At 35.9% G+C, this 25,486-nt stretch overlaps 1 protein-coding gene across 2 annotated transcripts in view; it reads left to right on the forward strand.

The window, feature by feature from the left end:
• Positions 1–25,486, forward strand: part of PPP2R3B (protein phosphatase 2 regulatory subunit B''beta) — a 43,340-nt gene that overhangs the window by 14,130 nt on the left and 3,724 nt on the right. For both annotated transcript variants that reach the window (XM_068182636.1, XM_068182637.1), the window contains exons 2-10: positions 13,440–13,625; positions 15,260–15,363; positions 15,904–16,006; positions 16,755–16,829; positions 20,405–20,491; positions 20,912–21,068; positions 22,422–22,470; positions 23,576–23,665; positions 24,375–24,550. In XM_068182636.1, the coding sequence (XP_068038737.1) occupies positions 13,440–13,625; positions 15,260–15,363; positions 15,904–16,006; positions 16,755–16,829; positions 20,405–20,491; positions 20,912–21,068; positions 22,422–22,470; positions 23,576–23,665; positions 24,375–24,550 (1,027 nt within the window). The remainder of the gene's footprint in view (positions 1–13,439; positions 13,626–15,259; positions 15,364–15,903; positions 16,007–16,754; positions 16,830–20,404; positions 20,492–20,911; positions 21,069–22,421; positions 22,471–23,575; positions 23,666–24,374; positions 24,551–25,486) is intronic.

The raw sequence follows: 25,486 nt of genomic DNA on the forward strand, positions 1-25,486 counted from the left end.
GGTGAGAGTTTGCTGAAGCACACAGTGCAGCTTAAGTACGATGTTTGCACAGAGTAATATGCAGTGGTGCATTTAATGTTATTAGACTTTTAAAGACTGTTTTCCTTAATCTGCACAATTGTAATCTACATGCATTTCCCAAGGGGTTTTATTTACCTCTTACTGGAACTGGGCATATAAAATATACTGAAATAGGCTGTAACTTCACTAGCTCAAACATAATATGGTAAAAAGTGCTTTCGTACTTGCATGATGATCCTGAATTCCTTTAGATTATGTTTATTTTGAACTCTTTATTTGGATGAGATCAGTTGCTGCTGCATGATTCACACGTGTACTGCTGCTGTTCTGTAGCAGTGAGTTAAAGCTACAATTTTAAAGTGTGCTTAAAATTGAGAATAGAAGTATTTGAAAAGTAAAATCAGAAGGGAAGCTACTTGTACAGTAAATGTTCAAAGAGATTTGTTATCTTTTGGAGTGAGAAAAAGCGTACAACTTTTTTTTTGAGAAACTGAAATTTGGTATTTCTTTGAATACCATTTAAGATATACAGTGGTATGTCAAAGCATTCACTTTGACCTTACCTCACCCTCACTTTTAATTCATATACTAAAAGTATGTCAGTGAAGGCATGTGTGAATTTTTTCACCATTTTTTAATTAAGGAAAGTTTAGCAGTTGAATAAAAATTACATTGACTTACAATTTCTAGCATTGTTAGTAATTCTAAATATAGCCTGCTACTTAATTTTTAATTCGGTGCACTAGTGTCCCTTTCAGGTGACCTTCAAGAGAGGGACATAGAGCCCTATGACCCTAAGAATGTACTAGCCTTCTGTCTTCTATATGATTATTTAAAAATTGTTTCAAGTGATCCTTATAAGCAATGTTTATTCCTTTGTGCAAAGCAGAGTGCCAGTGTTGATTGTGCTGGTTTACACCATTCAACATAGACATGCGAGTTAAAGGAATTTTCACTTGTGTCTTCAGTGCTAAACCGGAGACGGTTACCAGAACTTTTGGCTAGAGATAGCAAGAAAAGAAAATACTGTCTTAACTGCCCAGAAGTAGTGGTAGCAGTTAATATTTAGGCACCTCAGAGGAGAACGCAAGCTCAGTCTAGTCATGGCATCTTGTTGTAAACAAACACAGCATTACCTTGTGTGGTGTCCCTTAACTTGATCTGTCTTTCATCGAGCGATAGTTGGATCGCTTGTACTTTTACAGGGCCTTTTTATGTTGACCTAGAAAACATCTCAGTGTAGTATGGTTAAGCATACCTCCAAGCTACTAACTGCTTTAGAAAACAGCTTGTCTAATCTATAGGGGTTTTATTCTGTTCTAGGATGCTGCTGGCTATAAACTTGCAGTGAAGACAATGAGCAAATACTTTTCATTTTTAACCAGTCTTGCACTTCCTGGGTAAATGGCAACTGTGGAATAATGTATAATAAATGACATAGATTACAAAATTTTTTGAGCAAAACGGAATTAATAGTAGTATAAAACTAGAATATGAGGTCTCTCATTGCTCAGTTTGATAGAAAGTATTTTATCTGAAGTTGCTTTTTTCGGTGGTTGTTTGCTTTGATTTCATGATGTTAAGGAGACCTTTTTGGAAGTATCATAAAATTAAATATGGGTGCTAGTAACTGTTGATATAGAAGATGGGTATTCTTTACCTGCTGTTTTATGTTAACATTAATTCCAACTTATCCTCCTATGTTAGGTGCATTTCAAAGAATAGTTATTTATCAGCTACATAATCATTGAAGAAATTTCAAGTTAAAATTGAAGACTGCTTGGAGATTTTGTACAATAACTTGAAACAAAACTCTATCACTTTAGTTGCTAAGCTTTGCTGCTTTTGGAGTTTACAACCTCCTATTCCACTGAATGCTGAAGTCAAGCAGAAATGGGAGCCAATCTGTTCTTCCGTATTTCTACTACAATCTTGTAATTTTATAATTTGTTAAATAAATTACAGATTCTCTTTAAGAGGTTTGTGATATTAAAACTATCATCTTAAAATAAAAAATTAGTAATGGTAGTGGATGGTGAATAACATGTGGTTCAGAATCTGCTCTGAGGTGGGTTGGAATGACTGGGTCTTCCACAGGTTCCAATAATTCTAAGGCAGTGGCTTTTCATATAGGGCCATGGAAGTAAATAATCTGTGTAGGTAATCCCCTGAGGTTTAGAAGGGGTGGTCATTAGAGCATAGCACATCAGATTTCTTGAAAATATTTAAATAGACCATCAGTAGTGAAGTGGGTTGTTCTGGAAAGTGGTGGAATAGGCAGTTCCTCAGTTTTCATTTATTGATGAAAATTGAAAAAACCTGAGCAAAGCAGGGCTTTATGGAAAGATCTGTTTCTCTAAAGAAAGAGCAATACATAACTGTTGAAATGTTCTCTATTACCTTGGGGAGATAAATTTCTTAGTAGGTATCTGCATAAAATGAAGTAAAACTTCAGTCCATCTTAGTCTGATGTTGATTCTAAAACCAAGGTCTTTAAGTACTTAATACCTACAGGATATATTGAGCTTGAAGAGTCACTGTGTCCACCTTGCTTGTCAACTTATTTGAAACTTTGGAGGGAGAAGAATTGATTACCTTGTCAAATGTATTGGCAACTTACAGATGTGAACTGAAAGGCTGAGCATTGTTTTAGCCAACATCTCGTGACATCCCTGCCTGTCAGAGTTGGAATATAAGCAGCACCATTATGTGTGCTATATGAGGAAAATATACCTCAAGTTTGAAAAAAAATTAGAATAAAATACATGTGTGTACACTGACATGCTGACATTTGTAACTCGGTGTTAGCTAAACTCGGAAAATGGGTATTTTTTGCTACTTAGAGGCCACATCACCTTACAAAACTGTGGAGTTCTAACTTTAGACTTTTTAAAAATTCAAATTCATGCTGAATATAATGATTTTTTTTTAAAAGGGGCTTAAGTTTTTAATTAATCTTCTCAATGTTAGTGACAGACCTGTGCGGGCATATTTTTCAATACTTTTAAGGAATTGTCTTTATCTGCTGTGCCTACTGGGTGATTCCTTGGTGTAGTTGTATGCGTCACAACTCGGTGTGAAAACGGAGAACTACTCGTTTCATGGCCACCTGTTAATGATACTAAATGCTGCTTACACATGCTATTTATGTCAGCTGTATGAGAACTATTTCTTCAGCTTCTGCAGTGCCTCACGAGATTGGCTTGCCTTCTTAGCGAAGCAGCTTTAGACTTTAGTTCCTCTTGTTCATTTTTACATTCCTTTGTTACCAAAATGCTACATAAATGCTTATGGCATGTTGAAGACAGCAATGAACACAGAGTCTGTAGGTACTAATGTGTGCTGGGCTGCTATATTTCTGATGCAGTGCACACAGTAATTCTTTTAGTCATGAAGATAAGTCTCATTTCTGATGCAAAACTACTTTCAAAAAATTTAATTGAGGCTGTTGGGTTTACAGCTGTAGTCTCAGAAGAAGGTTGTGTAACAATTAGAGGCTTCAGCTTTCCTGAACATCAGCTTTCCTGTTAACATCAGTTTTCTAATTTAACAGAGTTTGTAGACCTTTTAACACCACATTGGAGGACCCAATATTCGTTTTTACATAATACTTTTACATCAGGCACACAAATGCCTTATTAAAGAACACAAGTGTTTGCTGGGAGGGCTGGAGATGGAATATAAATCTCATTCTGACTGTAGCTAATAGGTACACTTGATGCTAGCTTGCTGATATAATGCCAGTTTTCCAGAGCAGATGCCAGTGTTTAAAACAGAATGAAAATATATAGGCTGCCCACTGAGACTTACTAGTTAAGATGAGATTTTCCATAAATGGTTCACTGCTAGTAAATTGCCAGGTTTTAAGCACTAGTCTCTTAAAAAGAAACTGTAAGCAAGATTCTTACCACTTCTGTAATGGATACTCCTGGTTCAAATGTAAAATGTATTGGCTGCCTGTGATAGCAGCTTCTTTACCCACTCACGTCTGGTAATAAATCTATTTTTATTTATTATTACTACAGAAAATGTGTACTGTTTCTATAGAAAAGCCAATATGGTGAAAGTTTGTTACAGCTCACATCCATTCATGATTGAAGAGTCTAGATGTCAGTTCCCTCTGCAGCTAAGTTTTGTGATGCAGCAATTCATGCATTGAGGAGTTCAGATGTACTTATTTTTCTCTTGAAATAAGTTTCACTATTCTTTTCTCCATTTTAACTAACACTACTAATAGTTGATGTTGTATGACTGTTGGTAGCCCTAGAAAGCCTGAAACAGTTCAGCACATCTTCATATAAAATGTCATTCAACTTTTACAGGGCAAGAGGGATAGGAGATTGTTTTCACAATTGTCCAAATCAGAATTTTTCAGGGCATCAGCAGACAAGCAGTTGACAGAATACTTGCTCCAGGTGTTGACTTTGCAGCTCTGTAGCAAGGCTGAACTTGGTGACATTTGTCGTTTGAGAAGATTCTTCTTGAAGTCAATTGCATCTAGTGGTTGAAGCTTGCTTTGTTGCAAACATGTAAGGATAAACAGCTATTGCAGAGTTTAAGTGGATGTCTGTCTTAGCTGTATGTGTTACTTTTGATGTTGATCTGATGGCCTGTCCTGACAAGGGCTGTTTTCTGTAGACAAATGTTAGAATTGCCTCAGGTGTACCTGTCAGTCCCTTAACTGTGTACAATCAAAATAATCACGTACAAGGAGGAACTTACCAGCTTGTGCCCTGGAAACAGTTGGGGAACAGAATACACTGGGAAGGAATAGAAGAACTGATTTAATATGTGATCAGAGTATTTTCTGAGGAAGCTGCAACTATATAACAAACAGCATATATTAGCGACTGGAATACTTAATTTGACATAATTCATAAACTGTAGCCTGTTTGACAGCAACTCACAGGCACTAGCAGTCATACTAGCTGTGACTAATATTATTCTGCTACTTTTGTCTTATCACAAAATTTAGAAGAAAATTAGAAAATTTTAGAAAATTGTGTTTCACAGAGTAGATTTTTTCTGAAGAATCTTGCTTTTTTCCATTTTATACTGTGTACTCTTTTCCATTTTTAAATTAGTAAGGCATGTGAAAGAGAGAAAAAGTATCTTCACTGGATAAAACGTGTCATCACTACCACTGATGGCACATTCTCAGGGGAAACCTCGGTCTAGAAGCCTTTGGTAAAAGTTTTGTCAACAAATAAATCAAGTTACCAACGGATGTGGATGTAATGTGGAAAGGTCTTGTGTTCATGGCTTTGGGGAGCACAGGTAACTACATCTTCCATTTTGTCCCCATCCAAGTGTTTTCTGAATAAATCAATAAGCTCTTCATACTGCATACTTTTGATATTGAAGCTCTGTGTGACTGTACAAAGAAAAAAGGGTGCAGCCGTATTTGGAGATGTTTCTACCGCAATAATGCTTTTGCAATAGCATCTTCCTGTTCCCAGCTGGACTGCATGATTTACCTGTGTCATCTTTACCAAGCTGCAAATTGGGAGAATCCCAGTATTTCCAATATCTGAGTTTAGAAGAACTTGAGTGACACATCTGTTAGTGCAGCATATATATTACTGAAAGAGAGGAGACTGGTAAGTGTGTGCTGTAATGGTTAGGTATCATGCAGAAAAATGCCAGTTCACCTCAGCCTTCTCTAACAAGTGAAAAATCAGATTTTGACCATTTGAAAGTTTCCCAGTGCTACTTCTGTTTGTGTGTATGTGATATGACTTGCCTGTGGTGGCCATTCACAAATGCTTTTAGTTGAATGTGGTTTTAAATTCTATACCCCAGATAGTTTGTATGGAATGCATTTTGTAGTTTCAGGTGGAAGCTTTTGCTGGATGCCACTGCCTACTGCCTCCTCCTACATTAGAACATGCTTTCCCAGATAGGTTTGTGTAGATGGTCCAGAGTCTTGTGTGCTCTGCTGCAGTGCTGACACTTCAGTGCCTTTTCTTGAGGGTCATTTAGGCTATTTCAATTTGGCCACTACTATTTACTCTGCTGTCTTCAGACTTAAAATAAGGGGAGAAATTAGCTTCATATAGCAAACAGCTTAAAAAAAAAAAACATTTCTTTTTTTCTTTTACCGCACAATCAGAAGTTAGGTTCTTCTTTAGGTTTCATTTTTAAAGTTACCTAGGATTCTTCCTGGGTAACTGCTCTAAACATCACTGAATCTCTTCTGATTTGTTTATGGAATTGCTACATACTGTAACGTGGCGGTGATCCCAAAATGGGACAGAGCAGTCTGCAGCTTTGAATCTAGAGTAAAGTTGATTTAGCGCTGAGGATTAACATTTGCATTGAGCACAAGACCAGATTACCATATACTTTTTTACAGAAATAGACTTGATAGTAAATGGCCAAGAATATGCATAAAGTGCCTTTTTTCTTCTAATGGTATATTGCTAGAACTTTATGGGAAAGTGCATTAATTTTTCCATTTCCTTCCCCTCACATAGCACAAATATTGACTACAGACCAAACTAGATGAATGAAATTTTCAGAGTTAAGGCTGACAGCAAAAGTATGCTAGTGTAAAACTGCAGCAGGATTAAAATTAATGGATATTTATCTCATACTGTGGAAAGAGGAGCATGTATGATAAAATTAGTCTCTATAGCCAATCTAAAAACTGCTGCCAGATAGTGACTGAAGGATAGCAAGATGAAGTCCAGGATAGAAGGAAACAATTGGGACTAAAATGATTGTTGCCAGAGGAAAGACTTTTTTAAATATATACCCTAATGACTTGTTTACCATGGGTTCATTCTCTGTAGGTATCTCTCAGGGTTTGATCAGTTTTAGATTTCTGACTAAACTATGCAAAATGAATCACAGTCTTAGCATGGTTTTAAGCCCAGTGCAATCTGATTTTAAACAATCCTGCTGCAGTACTCCCTGATCTTTCTTATGTTAGCAGCAGAACCACGTTGCTTCTAAGTGGTACCAACTTGATGAAGACAAATGGGGAGTTTTAATTTTACTCTTTAGCTGTCTTGGTGACCTGAGGCAATTCACCATATTGCTTCAATGTCACTAGTGAAGCGAGTAAATTCTAAGGGGGAAGGGAAAGATGCAGGTGTGCTGTGGTATAGCTTACCTTATGCCATGCTGTAAAACTTCATTATTAAGATTACAGATAAACTTACTGTTTTCAAGATTATTTCCAGTGCAGTAATTTCATTTTAGAGTAATAGAACTTGGCTGGGGGAAGAACCCATAAATTTTCAAAGTTTTAAGTCATCCAAGGATGATCTTTCACAGAGGAAAAAACACTGCTTAGCACACCAAGCTGAATGGGAAGTAGTACAATCGGTGAACTCTTGCAGTAAAAAAATCTCATTAGTTTGGCTGGAAAGATGCTAATGAGGATGACACAGAAAGCAATAAAAAAGAATCACACTTCAACTTAAATGATTGTAAATGTCTACCACAAGGTCAAAAGAGCTTATGTTACTGAGGACATGTTTCTCTGGGCTTCTTCTGAGGAAAGTTCTGGTAATAACCTTACTTTTTATATCCTGAATCAGATTTTTGGAAGGCACTTCAGCATGTTGAAGTATTTGACATGTTAGAATAGGGGTTTCAAAACTGTTGTCTTTCCTCCAAACAAGAATGAACTCTTTTCTAAATGATAGTAGTGAAGGTCTTTTATGTGATGTTTTCAAGATTTAAATTCCATAAACTACTGATAATGTCAATTGTTTATCTAGAGGGAAATGTTGACTTTCACTTTTAAGTCAAGTAAGTTTAAAAAGAAACATTTCTGTGATTTTATTGGTCAGACTTTGACAGCAAGAACAGAGCAGAGGGAGGAGAAGGCTGGTCAGGTGTTCCTTGTGAGCCTGCTTACGGATAACACTTTATTGCATTCACAATTACTGTTAAACTGATCAGATAATATACCTTGTATTCTTAAGAACTCACTGAATTAAATAAAGGAAAGACTCACACAAAAAAAAAATAATGTTACCCTTTGAATCTCCATGTTGGCTTCCACTTTCTGTTGTGTGTCAGGGAACTTCATGCAGTTATCTGTTTTCATTGTTAGGCAGTTGATGAGCTGTATACATGGGTGGTTGCATGGATATTAGGATTTAAAAGGCTGAACAGCCATATCTCTGCAGAAAATCCTCTTAGCTTATTATGCACTTCAGTTCATCCAGGTAGGTTGAGCAGAAAGTAGAATATCTAAGACCAGAAGACCTAGTCTATTGAAGAACTAGATTAACTTATGTATTGCACATTGTAAACAGCATTGCAACACACCTTTTTTCTTTTAAATGCCTAATTAAAAACTACTAAGGAATTGAACCAGACTTTTATCTATTTGATAGGCAAAAATCTCTTCATAGTATTTTCAATATTTAATGCCCTTTTTCTTTTAGTGGGGGTGATTGTAGTGCATAACTTAGTAAAATCCTGATGTGAAGTTGGGTAAATATGAGGTATAATTTTTGGGGTCCTTTTTCAACCCCGTTGTATGCATTCCAATGACTTTTCTCTAGTATGCACAGTATCGTAGAAATTCCTGTCAAATACTACAGCAAGAGATGACTGCAAACTCTGTAAATATTTTTAAATGTTCAGGATTTGGCTTTTTTCAGAGAAAGAGGCAGAAAAAATGTTGGTATAATCATCATTTCTGAATGGAGTTATCTTATTCTGTAGTCCTGTCAAAACAACATAAATACCAATCGATTCAATCCAGGTAGTGATAGGACAAGGGGGAATGGTTTTAAACTAAAAGAGGAGAGGAAAAATTCTTTACTGTGAGAGTGGGGAGGCACTGGTACAGGCAACCCAGAGAAGCTGTGGATCCCCCATCCCTGGAAGTGTTCAAGACCAGGTTGAATGGGGTCCTGAGCAGCCTGATCTAGTGGGTGGCATCCCTGCCCACAGCAGGAGGAGTTGGAACTAGATGTCCCTTTAAACCCGAGTTCATAGCTTAATCTAAAAGAGTATTAAATTCACAAATATATTTACCTTGCTTCCTTTTCCAGCAAGTCCTTTATAAGTGAGGGTTTACTCACTTGCATTTGAATCCACGTTTTCAACCCCTTCATGGGGCTCAGTATTTCCACTTTGACAGTTGCTACATGCAAATGTTAGATCTAGACATTCCTGAGCATACATTATTAAAATATCTGGGACCAATTCCTCCCTTCCTTGTTTGTTCAGCAATATATCTTGTAGTTGAATGATTGTATCATAGCATCAGCTCTTACAGTTAAGAGAGAAGGAAAAGCCCACTCTTCTAAAATTCCCACTGTCTTTATTTTTTGCTTATAACAAAGGTAACTGCTGAATGCAACTCATCAGGTGGTAGATGGAAGAAGACTGTCTAGCTTGAAAAATTAATTTCTCTCTTTGGGATATGGTGTATCCATGTTCTCTGGTATATACTAATATATTACTGTATTGTAATTATAATACTGATGATTTTAGTAATCTTTATTACTTTAAACAGCTTCTGAAAGAATGGTTAGAAAAGAATCTGGAAAGTTGCAAAATTTATTAATTGCAAAATTAGAACTTTTGCCCTTTGAACAGTGACCTCAATGGGATGAAAACTTCCATTTCCTCCACTGTAAAAATCAAGGCAAGTAAGTGTTGGGTAGCTGTGGACAATTCTGTATGTCAAGAATGAAAACTGGTTGTGTATTAAAGGTTTTCTTGAATTATCCTATAGACAAATCCTACAGAAGTTTGTTTATATTACTGCAAACAAGACATTTTCAAGGAATCTTCACTTCCCATCTGTTATATAAAACCTAAACTGCAGTGGCAACTTTGCAGTACACTTGCAGATCCTGCACTTTGTATATACTTATTGCAAAGTTTAATGCTCCCTTCAGTCCTGGCACTTCAGCACACATCTGTTTGAGTTATTTACAAGCTTATACAGCTGTTTTCCTTAATTCCAAGCATGCTGTTGTTGATTCTCTTTCTCAGCAAGTTGCAGGGAAAATTTTCACTGACCAAACGAGTCTCTTTCTTTGAGCTTAGCTTCTTGGTACGAGTTTTAAAGGTTTTAACTTCAAGCCACAGGAAAATGTAGATCACTTCCTAAATGTTAAATTGACCGCTGAAATTGAGTAGTTTTGCAGAAAGATTAATGAACTGTTCCTGCAGATTTTCCAGTCAAAGATTTAATGTTAGCAGACTTCTGGCAGTTCTTGTTAATGAAGGAATTCCCCAGTTAAAATTATAATTAATTTTAGAACAGCCTAATCTCACACAATTAGTGCATTTTGATTGTCCTGAAATAACAGAACTGACTCCTTCATCAGCTATGTCATATGTGCCTCTACAGAAGTAACTAGCACCTGAACAGAAAATAGTGACACTTTTAGAGCCCTTTTAATATCACACATTCCTTCATTAGAGCACATACAGCAGAGTGGCCTCAGTTGTACAAGGAGCCTTTTGGTTATTGGAATTCAGACTGAGAGAACAGTCTTTGGCCCTTCTTGGGACAGTGAGAAGAGGGAGGAGATGTAATATCAACTTTAGAGTGCATTAGTTGGAGCTAATGGTGTTGGACAACGTGCTTCTCTCTCTGGTACAGTTCCTATCCCTGTGCTGACTGATGTTAACAGCACAATTCAATTGTCCCATTCCAAGTTGCTGGTGGCATTTAAGAAGCATTAGTGTGCTTAGAACATCCACGTGGCAGATGCAGAGTGAGAGCTGTGCTTGGAGCTGCCTGCTGGATACCACAAGGAATGTTCAAGGGCATTTTGTTTCGTGCCCTAGATGGTATTCCCACTAGATGCCTATATGTAGGCACCAAATAATTCGAGCAGAAATGATTGTGAAGTAATCATACACTTGCTAATGCAGATGAAGCCTTCTTATAGTTCTTTTGCTAACTTTGAGAAACCAGCATGTGAAAACAGACATGTTTCAGTATAGGGAGATTTAATTTGTCTTGCTATGACAGATTTGTAGGCTATATTTGGTCTTAGAATTAATATTCTGTCTTATTGATTAAATATTATATATTTTTACAGTAAGCATGCTGAATTCAAATGTTTCAATGTAATATTTTCATCTTGGAAAAAATAATTTTTCTTCAACTATATGTTTATCTTAAGTTCTGAATTGGATGCTGAACTTCTTCCTTATAATCTTTGTCTATTCCAGATTAGAAGATGAAAAATAAATAAAAAGCCCTTATCATATAATTCTTTTAAGTAACTTGTGCTTGGATAGGTCTTACTACAAATCCTGAATTGATATTTCCATATGTGTTTAAGATCAGCTTTTAACTTGGACCAATTGAAATCATTTATTGTGTAATCATTTATTGTGTATTGAGGTATCTAAATTAGTGGTTTCTGAAAAAATATAGTATCCAATGATCAAATGGTTCTGATGATAGCTTTTCTTTTTCTCTTGGGATCTTTTCCAGTGTAGTCTTCCCTCTGCTTCTACCTTTCCTTTTAAAAGAAATTTTCTATCTGAGGCTCTAAATTTCCCTGGTTATGAATTTTAAAAATGCCTTGCCTCTCTGTACTAAGCTTCCTCATAATGCTGATTTACCTCATGATATTGGCAACATTCAGGGAATGTTAGTGGTCTGTGATTTGCACTTTCCCTTTTCTTGGATGAGGCATTCCTCATTGGGCATCTCTGAAGGACTGGACCACCTACTGCCCTGTGGCCATTTGAGCAGCTCACATGGGAGTGGTTGTCAGAGAATCATGGAATATTCTGAGGAATATTGGAAGGGACCCACAAGGATCATCAAATCCAGCTCTTAAATGAATGACCTGTACAGGGATCAAACCCATGACCTTGGCATTATTAGCACCATGCTCTGACCAACTGAGCTAATTTTATGTCAGTCCAGACAGTTCTTGGAAATGGGGTAACTGCAAGGGCTCTTGTAAAGTGCTGATGGGTAGAGCTGGGCTTTTGGAATGAAATTAGGTTCACCCCATTACAGACATTATTTGTAGTGCTGGTGGTGATTTTACCTAGAGAATAAAACATTGCTGTCTTTAGACTTCCTAAAATTTTGGAAGTCTGAAATTGGAAGGATTTTTTGCTACCCCACAGCACTCTTATTTTAAGCTGCCTTATCAACTGGACTGCTGAACCAATGATAAGTTATCAAAAGCTGTTACTTACAGGACTCTTAGAAAGTGACGAATTGAGTCCTGGTGTCACAGATTCATTTTCCTCTGTGAACAGGAATTCTGGCTCAAATGCAGAGGAGGGGATGGAAAGGTTAGTTCAGGCTTCTTCTTCTTTTTTTCTTTTTTTTTTTTTTTTTTTCCAGCCCAGGAGCTTTCCAGGAGTGAAAGCTCCTGGGCTGGAACTCTGCAAATTAAAATCTGTTGACCATAAGCACCTAGTTCTTCCACTCACATAAGGAAGAACTTTAATTGTGGTAGGAGAACTGAGTATCTTTGCAGGCACTTTGGCAAAGATATAAGGAGTAAAACAAGGGTTAGGGTTTTTGGAGGGATTTTGGGCTTATATTCCCCCAATTCTGGTTGAAAATGAGAGATTAGATGCAGGATCTTGAACACATTCATCATTAGGACAAGTCACCCTATAGCAATGTTTTTACATTTGAATAGTAGTGTTGGGAATAAAGACTTTAAATTGGTTTAATTGCTAAGTTTGAGTTGTTTCCTAACTCTGTTTTTACTTTGCCTGTTATCTTCGTTTCTCTGCCCTATTTGACATTCTTTTGGAAACTGACTACAAGGTAAATTCTTCTTTACTGAACTTAAATGATTTCAAATAAATTTCTCTTGTTACAGGTCATCTGGGGGATTTTTTAGTGATACGGTGTATCACAATTCTTGAGAAACAGATTTCTAAACTCTCATTGTATATACTTTACCCAAAAAAAATCCCTCTGCAGACATTGTTTACTACATTTATAGAATCTATCATTTTTTTAGAGTAAAAAAAAAAAAAAATCTTCATCATAACTTCATTAAAAAGGTTGGTGGCTTGTAACAAAGTTATTATACTTCAAAAGTTTGAAGCTGTAAAACTAGAAGTATTTCCAAAGCAAATTCTTTCATAATGTCTGTTAACATAGAGGTTGAAAGGTTTTTTTCTAAAACAGATAATAGAACCTGAGTAATTTCAGATGTCCTCAAGAAGCTGTCCAATGTATCAGTCTTGAAATTTGATATGTTGAAGATTGAAATTATTAAATATTTAACATTCTAGAAGTCTTTCTAAATGACCATTTTTGGAAATAGTAATTAATTTTCCAATGTGCTCTTATTCTGTAATAGTTGATTCCATTTATAAGCTGAAATCTTTTTGAAGGTGTGTTGAAACATAGAATACCAAGAGATCTAAGTAATCTGTGGAGGACTATATGATTTCATGGTACTTGACTGTCAAATGTGTATTTATCTATTTAGGTTCAAACAAAGAAGGAAGAAACTTTGCCACCATCACATAGTCAAAACATTCCAACTTTTTATTTTCCTCGAGGATGTCCTAAGGAAAAAGTAAATATTGATGCTGTGATTGCCAAAATTGAGAAGACTTTTTCTGAATTTCCAAATGAGAGAGCAACGTTAGAGGACATGGGTAAGGTTGCCAAGGTGAGAACGTGCTGGCCATCTTCCTTTAGTACTGTACTCCTATGGAAAGGAAAGATGAGTTGTTTGTGCTTGGTTTTCTTGTACTGTGTGTTTCCATCTCCCACACATTAGTATTTAATGATATTCTTCAACGTTGATAGCACAGTTATGTGAAATTTTCTGATTTAACTGTGTATCAAATGACCTTGTAAAAAGAAACAAAACATTAAACCAAAACTTGAACTACTTTTTTTTTGCTGCATAAACAACCAGATACTAAAGAACAACATTGTATGTTGTTCTCTATTCCATATTGACCAAGAGACTTGAGGCAAAAGCATTCCTAATGTATGTTTTGTTTTCAGCTGTTCACACAGGTTTTTCTTCTCATTCTGCTAAACCTCCATTGTAAAGGCACTGGTAAAGACAGCATGGTTTGGTAACTTGAGATTATAGCTCTCAAGTTATTCCTGAAGAGCTACTTTAGAGTTATGGCAGAGTGACAAAATACTTTGCTTAGAAAGCAGCAAATATTTTTAAACTTCTGTGCAAGTTTAAAGACAATAAATTAGATAAATGAACTTGCATTTCCATTTTGTTATATTGAATCAATGCTTGAAATCTCCCTGCAAGTCATGGTCTTGGTAATGAGTCTCAGGTTCTTATTCATGTTCCTGTCACTTTGTCTAGAGTCTAGAAAATAGAAACCGTGACTGCTCACGACAGCAGGACTGGGGCTTTGCCTCACCAAAACATTTTTACTACTAAGCTGAGTGATAGGATCCCTATCCTTCCACAGGTCCTTCCAACACAGAATTGAGGAGGAAGGGAAGAGACCTTTCTCACTCAGCAAGGAAGCTGAAAGAGTCTAGTCCCCTATAACTAGACACCTTCCTGAAGAATACTGTCTGAGGACAGTATTCATCAAAACCATTTCTTTTAATTTGTTTAAAGTACCAGTTAAGCTATTGCATGAAAGGTAATTGTACTTTGCTCCAGTGACCCACAGTATTTTTGGAGATCCTTGGGGATGCCAGCATGTCTGACTGCTCCCAGCTGGGGTCAGTTTAGGCAAATTGGGCTCTTGGCTGTTATGGCTGGGACGCTTGGCCTTCAGGTGCATGTGGTCGCACTGGAGTTGGGAATGTGTAGCTGTTGAGTACCCTAAATAAAGCAAGATACTGCTGCTCAGGGCCTGCTACTTAAAACTGGATAGAAGATGTGCCATGCACATGCAAAGGATGCAGATGAGTTGAGCCATCCTCTGAGCCAGACAAATGTCAGTCTGTTCCAGTTCAGAAGTAAGTGTGCTGTCTTGAGCTTAGCTTAAAGATACCCAGCTCTTGAGTGGAGCTTAAGATGGACTCTGTTCAGCTGCTTGGAGCATGGACAGACACGAGACTTACTGCATTAGTCTATTAGGAATGCTACCAGTTGCCCTGTGTTTTGCTCTCCACTTTTGGATTTCAGCCTAAAGCAGTTGCTTTAAATGGATTATTTCAGAAGGTGAAGTTGGTTTCAGAAACTGTTTTTTAAAAAGTCTCTTCCCTAATGCTTTCTTCTTAACACTTGTAATTTTTGAAGGATCTATAAATAAAAGAGTAGCCCTCAGATAAGCAATCAATAACCTGACTTGATGTATACTTTAATTGTAGGCTTGTGAATGCCCACTCTACTGGAAAGGTCCTTTGTTTTATTGTGCTGGAGGTGAAAGAACAGGATATGTGTCAGTTCATAAATTTGTTGCAATGTGGCGGAAGTGAGTAGATTACTTTTTTTAGAAGTACTGCATTTTTTTATTGAAATGTGATATTTTAAGCTCTGAATGTGATCCTCTCTTGTAAAGGGGAATAAAATGCTTTCCCATAATCAACTATTGTCAGCAAGCTTGTACATGGGAAAATGTAACTAAATAATACTTAATATAAAGAAATCTTCATTTACAGGGTTTATAGATTTTAAAATGTTTGGGTAAATGACTGACAGTTCATGAGAAGTGAAAACCATGGCCCTTACTTGTTGATGCCAGTTCTGAACAAAGTGCTTTTAATTTTTAGTTCTTTTCTAATTCTAACTGTAAATTGTCCTTTCGTGTAATCGATTACATGGTGTACCCACCTCCTTTAACATAAATTTAAGAGACGCTACTGCTTTGATAAGTTCACTTGGAGCATGGTTTGACATTTGTAATGACCTTTTGAATAAATATTGTTTCATAGGCCTTGCTTTAGGATGCCTGCATGAGGTAGCATGAGCCATTTTCTCTGTAGAATACTAAATGGAAATATTTACATTTCAGAGTACTTCAGACCTGCTATGATGATGCTGCAAAGTTTGTTCATCTTCTGATGAACCCTGGATGTAACTACTTGGTGCAAGAAGACTTCATTCCTTTTTTACAAGTAAGTTGCAACTGAAATTATTTCTAGGAACACAACAAAATAATGAACTAGCAGAGCCCTGAGTTGTTTGAACTAAACATACTTTTTCATGGTCATCATTAAAGTTTATTGATAATATTTAGTGCAACCGACTTTGCATGATCCACTAAGATGCTACTGACTTGTTTTACAGTTAATAGTTTTGTATAAGATGAGGTGTTTTTTAAGCACCATGGTAAGATTTAAAATCAATTGTAGGAATAACACATGTATTGGAATCTTATGTTTCTTAAGGTAGTTAAAGTTATTTAAGTCAGGGTAGCCCTTTGGGGGGCAAAGGAGAAGTGGGATATGAATTCAAAGCCTAGTAAATATTTGTTGGAAGAGCAGCAAACACCACCTATAGAAATGACTGAATAAAAGCTGAATTGACTTTACTGAATTATAGCCACAGAATTACAAGCTATGACAGTCAGCAGTGTTCAAAATCCTCAGCCTATCTAAAATACAGGAAAAAATCCTATAATATTTCTAAAATATAGGAAAGCTTTTGTTTATCTGATTTATTTAAAAGATAATTTTATTTTTAAAAATCAGGTTTGTAATGTGATTTGTATGAAGCCTTGGTGAAAATGAAGTTATCAGTAACGATTGTGGTAGTTACTTTGAACTGTTTTGGTTAAGGAGGCAGGTGTGCTATTCTTTGCTAATGTCTTATATGGTCACTAATGAATACTCTTTGGGATATTATTATTCCTTTTTTTTGTAGGATGTGGTGAATAGTCATCCAGGTCTTTCATTTTTAAAAGAAGCATCTGAATTCCATTCTCGGTATATTACAACAGTAAGTGATTTGTATCTGGAAGAGCTATTTTTTGGTTGACTAAGAAAATCAAAATTAAGATAAGTCAGTATGTCTAAGTATCTTTGTCCCTTGGGAAGAGTAAAGTTACAGCAGGCTGTCAGTCTTCATTTCTACATAACTAGCAATTTTGTGGAAAAAGAGTCTTTCTTAGGCATGATAGTTCTTCTTAACATTTTTAAGGAATTGCTGAATTTAATACTAGTAAGAGAAGCAATGAATTGTAATAGTGTTGGATAAGTTAATGAGCATTAAATGAAGAGCAGGCTGTTATCCTAAACACTTGATTGTGGCTGTAGACTGCATTCATTAGAATCCTGACCTTAGTCTGGGATTAATTAAATGAAATCTTGAATGAAACATCTATATTAACATGATTATGTTCAGTATTAAGTGAAATAATGATAATATTGAAGCCGCTTGCTACTCTTCTCTTGGGACTTTTCTTCCAAGGAAGGTTTTTATACATGAAAAGTTTCATTCCTGTCTTCCCAGGGTTACGTGACTGAAGTATTTGTTCTGTTCCCAAGGGAAAAATCAGTGATATTAAACTTTCTCAACTGTAGACTAGACACTCGATTCCACTGAAGTCTCAAAAGATTAAAATTCTTCAAAATGACATTCAGTTCACTTTTTTTTGTGCATATGAAAACTAGCTTAATGAATATACTCCAACAAAAAAAAAAAAAAAAAACATGCATCCATCTTATACTTTGACCCAGGTTAAAATTGTTGAAGGTTTTTTTGAGAGCATTTGGGTTTTGTTCGTTACATCCTTTTTACAGAGACTTGCTGGCCTATCAAGTATCTCCTGCTGCATTAGGTTTTGCTTCTTGTTATAATGATTACCTACCTGAGCTCACAGAACTTTCTTGTCAGTGATGGAAGGAATTGTTCTGCCTGTGAGTTGTTTTGTTTCTTAATGGATTCTTGGTTGTGTCAAAGCCTGCTCTGGTTAAAATTGTGAAAGCTTGCTGCCTGACCTGAAGAACAGTAGGAAAGAAAAGGTCCTGCCATGTCCAGTTATTTTTCTTCAGAGGAACAGCTTATTTGAGTAGGTCTGAGTCTAGCAATATTGAATAAATTATCACTGGAAGTATTTTATTAACAAAATTTAGTGTAGTCATCAACAGAAATTGGTGTGTAATCAAAAAACTGGTATTAAATCAGAAAGTAAACTAGTATGAAAGCATCAACAATATTTGGAATGCCATTCTGCAGATTAAGAAATGACAGGAGCACTTTGCCTTTTTCTTGTCATGTTTTAGGGTGGTATAACTGTTCGCAGAATCGCAGAATATTTTGAGTTGGAAGGGACCCACAAGGATGGAGTCTAACTCTTAAGCGAATGATCCATACAGGGATCAAACCCACAACCTTGGCATTATTTGCACCATGCTTTGACCAACTGAGCTTGTTACAGTCTTCTAAAATTCTGTCCTGCAAGTCACTAATGATAATAATAGATTATTTTACCTATGATGGAAGAAGCCATTTCATATCTGTATTCATTTAGCTTAACCTTGCTACATGAAGTTTTATCTAAAGGATCTGTCCAGTTGCAAACCAAACGAGCCATTCTTCTGCTGTGTTTTTGTAGGTACATACATATATGTATAGGTGTACGCATATACATTACATGCATCTCTTTAGCACATGTTCTGTAAGCCATGAAAGCAATTTGTTCTGTCTGCTAAGATATGTTATAGGTTTGTTGGTCAGTCTAGTTGCATATGGCCAAGATAGAGCTGAAATAAGTTAGAAATGTTTGCTGTGACAAATGAGATACTACGCTTATTCTGCCAGGATGTCAGGTGCATACCTGAACTATGAGTTCTTGAAATTCTAGTCTATTGCACCACTTCTTCTCCTTTCTGACAAAGCACTCTGCAGAATAGTAAAGGCAATTCTCTGACAATTTGCTTATACTCTGCATCAGTTTACTCTAGAAAACAGTTTAAGGCTGTTCCCAGTTGTCTTTACCAAACATTAAATTTTGGTTTTATTTTTAGACCAGTTAAATGTATAACAGATGAGATAATGACATGCAGAAGGATTAAGTTCCAAAGCTAAGGCAAAAACCTTTTTAGAAAAAAATTGCTTTGTAGTATAAGCCAAAAATGGGCCTTCCATAAATTCATAATTAGAATTAAGTTAATTAAGTTTCAGAAGCAGGATAATCTATTCTTCTGTCTGGAGTCATTGAGCCAGCTGTTCTTGTTTATAGTAAGAACTGAGGAGCTTGGTGCTCTACTGTTTAAGTTTTCTTTCAAAACTTTATCGGTACATTATTCTTCTATTTGTTATTTAAAAATTATTGGTTAGTTGAAACTATTGATTTACTGCAATTGATACCTGAAAAAAAAAAGCTTAGCCTGGAGTTGGGAGGACATATTAACTGTGGGAAAGGGGTTCCTAAGGAGAGGGGATTTTAATTAGTAACTGCTCTCTTGCAAATGAAACACTACACATGCAATACTGAGTCTTGCCAATTAGCAGATATAATCAATCACCAGTTGAGCAGTTATAGTTCATAATATGCTTGGGTTTTTTGGGTTTTTTAATTTTTTTGTTTGTTTAGTGGTGAATGACTGACTTGAAATGTACATCTGGTTGTCTTAAGTCAAACTAATTGAGGTGAATACTGAGTTCAGTTAAGTAGGAGAAAAAACATATTTTAAAGTCTTGTTTAAAGTCTTTAGTTTGAAAACTAAATCCAAGAAAATTATACTGAATACATGAGTTGCCCAAAATAGCCATAGAACCATTAGTTTGGAAAAGACCTGTAAGGTAATTGAATTGATGTACATGTAAAACTTATTTAAACAAAAGTGTTGGGTACTCATGGATGCATTTGTTTCTAGTTCCAGTATCAGTCATGGCACAAGAACTGGTCATCTTTCCTGCACAGGTTTTTTTTTTTTTTTTGTTCTTCACTTGGAAAATATTAATGTACTACTTTTAATGCTGTTAATAGTTAGTTGTTTTTTTTTTCCAGCAACTTCCAAATAGAATAAAGTTAAATGGGGAAAAACATTCTCTTTGCACCTGCAGGAAGTATTTTTGTCAGATGTAGATTTGTTGTTTGTAGACTTCAGAAGTAGCAACATCTGCTGTACTCTGATCCTTAAACAGTCCCAATTCTGTTTCTGTAAATTCAATTATGAAGTAAAGTCTTAGAGAAAATGCAGGTCTTTAAATAAGATTCATTAATAGGTTCATTAGATTATACCCTGTAGATCTGGAAGACTTGAGGTGGTGAAATTGCCAATATACATATTTTGGATAGCACATGAATATTCTGCAACATTACTGAGCGAGATATAGGTACTGCAGCATTGAAATAAAGCTTATCTAGATGAGTTTAGATGTAGATTTAGAAATTGTTTGAATAGTGGATAATATGACACAAGAGAAGTTCTAATTAATGAGAACAATAGAAATAGGGGAAAGATGGAGCTCCCTAATGCAGCTGTGCTAAAACATCTTTGAGAAATATTTGGACAGGCATTTAATTACCATAGCTAAAGTTTCTTTCCATTTTCTCTTTCTTGCAGGTCATACAGAGAATATTTTATACAGTAAATAGGTCCTGGTCTGGGAAAATAACTTGTAATGAGCTCAGGAAAAGCAACTTTTTGCAGGTGCGTAATATCTAATACTTTGCAAGACAGATATTTCTAGAAGTTTTAAAACTGCATTAACTAAAGGCTTAAGGGAGTAACATAAACAGCATTTCTTCCTTTTCCAAAAAGTAATGAAGACCCAATTGCATTAATTGTCATGCATCAGAATATGTTTAAATGTAACTTTTTGTATCTAGAGCTGTATACATGTAAATGTGTGGCAGAAGTTGGTCTGATCTACTTGTTCTTCTGTGAATGCATTCATTTTCTGCTGTGTGGTTTCACTGTCACACTGTATGGTGTGCATTGTCCCTGAAAACAAAAATTGTTCCACTGAAATAGCATTAGATATTAACTTGGTTATGAGAACTCAGATCATTCAACCAATAAATGTCTTACAAACTCTTTATTGTGTTCTGTTTATCCTTCTGATAATAGAATGTGGCATTATTGGAAGAGGAAGCTGATATTAACCAGCTGACAGAATACTTCTCATATGAACATTTTTATGTTATCTATTGCAAATTTTGGGAGCTGGATACAGACCATGACCTCTATATTGATCGGAAGGATTTAGCTCGACATAATGATTATGGTATGACAAATGAAGCACCTTTGTTTACATGTATTAAATGACTGTAAACTTTGAGTTGAGGAAGTGGTTTAATGCCAAGAACAGTTTCATGAGTCTGTTGGTGTAGCTGGTCCTGCTGAGTCAGTGAACTAAAGTAGGACAAGTCATCTGTGATGCTACTTTGCATCTACGAATACCACATTTGAGGAAAATCCTGAATTTGAATTCTGATCTTGACAAAGAAGTAGAGCAAATATCACTAAAGTGTTGGTGTATTATAAATAGTTTTATTTGGTAATTTTGGGTTGTTGTCTTGGACACAATCCATTTTACTAGTATTATTCAAGTAGCATTACTTTTATGGCAAGATATGGATAGAGTAGAAAAGGGAAACATACCTTCGGGTATTTGGCTTACTTTAGAGTTTTGCTAATTTAGCTGCAATTTGTTTTGCTTTAATAATGTTTAGCACTATTTAGCAGGTTTACATTTGCTGCATGTATAATATGCAATGACCATGATTCTGTAGTCTTGCAGGCTTGTTCCTATTTTAAATATTCTTGTAGCTGGTATGGAACTGTTGGGGCTCTTTTCAGGTGCCTCATGTCCATCTTAATGGTGTTCCTTTCAGGACTGGAAAGCTTACAAAGTAATTATGGAGTATTACCCCACATTAAAAAGGATGAACACAATTCTGATTACTTCTGAAAATTTGCCTGCTGAAGTTTGACTATGCTTTAGGACAGTGAGAAAGGAAAACTGCTTTCATTTGAGTGACTGCTCTATTAAGTTAGTACATTTTAGAAAGAAAGCACAACTAATACAGTGCCACCTGCAATTCAATTTTGCAAATTCTTGAGGATAAATTGAATATCCTTTACAAAAGTAGTTCAGACATGTCTCTAAAATCCCTGAAATGGTTTCAAAATAGAAGCATGGGTCAAAACCATGTCAAAAATAGCCCCCTGTCTGAGTCAGTAAGGTATGTTTATTATGTGTGGTTGTGCCAGTTCTGTTTTGGCTCTTTGCCAAGGTCATGTAGAACTTCATGCCCCTGGAAAACATGATTTACCTGTCAAAGAACTGAGAAATGCAGTTTTATTAATCAGCCAATTATATTACTTGTATTGCAGTTTTATTACTGTTTCTGCATTAAGTTTGAATTCAAAGCTGGGTGGTTGTAGTTTTGCTTTGGAGACTTTGTGTTAAGTGATCTTCTCTAAAAGGACTTAAAGGGATTAATGAGCACTACACTTGATCTTTCTCACTGATCTCTATATATAAGAGGAGAGTTCCAGTAAACTCTTCAACAACACAATACAAAGCAAAAATAACTTGCATACAGTTGACACTGTTTCAAACTTTTCTTCACAGCAATTTCAAATAGGATGATAGAGCGCATCTTCTCAGGAGCAGTAACAAGGTACTTATTTTGTATGCTGATCTAAATCCCATTTAACTTTTGCTTCTTAAATTGTGTGGTGTTCCAAGGGAAAAAGATGGCTTCTCCTCACAAAGGAGCAGTGAATTTCAAGATTAGTGCTGTAATTTAAACTGTAGTAGTACTAGAGTGGTCTTGGAACCTTTGGCACAGTTCAAGTTCTTCATTCTCTTTACCCATATGATCATGGGCCACTGGATATTGTATGATTTAGCAGGACTGGGAATGAAGAAGGAAGAAATGATAGCATCATTCTTTTTCCATCCCTCAAACCTGTAAAATGTTCAAGGAGAACTGAGCTTTTAAGTACTAACTGTAAAATCAATGCTTATTGCATCAATAAATTTACAAAAATACCTCCAGTTGAGTTAGTTCACATTTTTGACAGTCATTCTTCATTTCTCCCCTTGGGATTGACTTTCTTTTTTTGTATTTATGGCATTTTATTAATTTTTGAAATGTTTTCTAGCACAGTATCTGAGATAGAAAGCAATTGATAAACAGAAATAAAAGCTGAAATGAGAGACTTAGCAGGAATATGTCTAGAGCTTACTCCTTTATCTGAGTTTCTTGGGCAAGACAAAACATATATCATATTTTCCCAGACACCTTGAAGATAAAACATCAAAAAATTAATTTCATTATTGAAATGTAGTATGTCTAGGAACTGCCTGCCTGACTTGTTACTACACAGGTTGACTATGTGCAACTTACTTGGTTGCTGCAGTTATGAGAGCAGAAACGGACAATTATGTTCTTGCTATGGACACTTCCTGAATATTTCTATTTCATTTTTATCTTCATATTTTCATTCAAAAACTTTTAGCTAGTGGAGTTCTGTATAGATTTTAAGTTCTCATCGCTTCTACCTGAATAGAAAGTCTAAAAAGCATATGTATTTGTAAATAATATATCAGCAAAAAATTTTTGGGATGGCTCTTCTGTTAACTATTAAGCACCTTATGAACACTGGATCATTTAGGAGTAAATAGTTAATACCAACAAGGAAAATAATCCTTAATTTTTGTCAGTAAAAGCTGGATGTTCTAAAATAATTTTTCTGTCTTTTTCCTCATTGGCCTCCAAGAGGTAGAAAAGCGCAAAAAGATGGGAAGATTAGCTACGCTGATTTTGTCTGGTTTTTGATATCTGAAGAGGACAAGAAAACACCAACTAGGTAAGAATGAATTTGTTTCAGCAGAAATAAAGACTGACTTTGTATTTCCAGTCCTTAAATGGGGACCACTGATGAACAGCTGCACCTCTAATGAGAAGCTAAACTATAAAAACATGAGTGGAAAACTGGCCCAGTTCTTTGCATCATCCTTGTTTATCAGTGCCTCCTGTTGCTGTAGGTGTAGAAGTCTAACTTAATGACTTTTAAGAGGCTAATTCGATGTTATTGTTTTGTAAGTTGTGTGTGGCCTATTTATGAACAGGGCCATATGTTAAGGATGTTGCAGCTGTTTCACAATGCCAGTGACTTTGGGAAGCTGTGCAGCTACTGTCAGCTGTATGGTACTGATAAGGAACCTATCATGTGACATGTCACTGGCTTGTTCAATATGGGAACATACCCAAAATACTGATGTTTTCATGTACCATTCAATTTTTCATTGTCTCCCTTGATTTTTTTAATTTTTTTTTTTGTAAAACCATGTGTTTTAGTCTTCTCCTTCACACCATTAACAAATGTGCATTCAAATGCAATAATGGATGATGTAGCAAATACCAGCAACTCTTACCACAGTAGGTGGTGTTCAATGACTTTCCCTGGATTAGTGGAATGTACTCTTTAAGTCTAGTTTTGCCTTTGAAACAGGCAACATGAATTCTTGAAAGTCTGTAGTAAGTTTGTCCCTTTGCTGTTAATGACTGAATTTCAGCATTGAATACTGGTTCCGCTGCATGGATCTTGATGGGGATGGTGCTTTGTCTATGTATGAATTGGAATATTTTTATGAAGAACAGTGCCAAAAATTAGATAACATGGCCATAGAACCTTTGCCATTTGAAGACTGTCTGTGCCAGATACTGGATCTTGTAAAGCCACAACATGAAGGTAATAAACTCCTTTTCCATCTTTAACTTCTGTTTCTCTGGATTTAGGAGTTAGTGCAGCCATAAGAGCACTCGGTTGGTATCAGTGGAATGAAGTCTTAGACCAACCTTGTGTAATGCATAGGGGTTAGGGGGCATTTAAAATTAAGGGAGCTAAGCTCTGAGAAGCACATTTATGTTATCACCTTCTGAGCTCAGTAGTTCCCTTCCAGTCTTATGTTATGCTTCTGAAAGGCATTTATAATATTTCTGTTCTGTATTTTAAATGAAACAAGATTGATGTATCTCCTCTATGTCATGAGGATGAAGAAAGAAGGCTATTGAACACAACCAAGATGTGTTTTTTCAGGGTAACAAAAATTAAAGCCAGTTGAGTAGGGTTGAATTTTTATTTTTTTTTTTAGTAAAAACTGAATTACATTTAAAATGTGGATTAAGAAAAAAAATCTGGTTTGCTAATACAAAAACTAGCAGCATAAACTGATGTTTCGCTTTGTAGGTTTGAAACAAAGGAAGAGACTTTCATAAAGTTATCCCTAAACTGTGATACAGTTTCTATAGAATGCTCTGTGTGCTAAAAAGCAAACTTTAATTTCCAGAGGCCTGATTTAATTACTTAAATTTTACTCCTGTTTTGTTGGTGTTTGAGAGACAGTGCTAGGCATCTACATGAGTATTATATGTCTAAGCTCCCATTGCAATAAATGGAAACTGGAGAGCAAATCAATGAACCAAATATAGGAGTCGAACTTAAACTGGGAGCTTATGTAACTAGGATTCAAATCATTTGCTTGCTTGTGGAGAGCTGCTGCCACTTGAAATGGTGCAGTGCATCAGACATCTGTGTGGGTCTGACAGATACAGCACAGGTGCCACGAGGGATTTGTGTCCTTCTGGAACACCAGCAATGAGCCAGGAAGAACACACTGGGGCCCTT

The sequence above is a fragment of the Anomalospiza imberbis genome, chromosome 2, assembly GCF_031753505.1.
Source record: "Anomalospiza imberbis isolate Cuckoo-Finch-1a 21T00152 chromosome 2, ASM3175350v1, whole genome shotgun sequence".
Lineage (NCBI taxonomy): Eukaryota > Metazoa > Chordata > Aves > Passeriformes > Viduidae > Anomalospiza > Anomalospiza imberbis.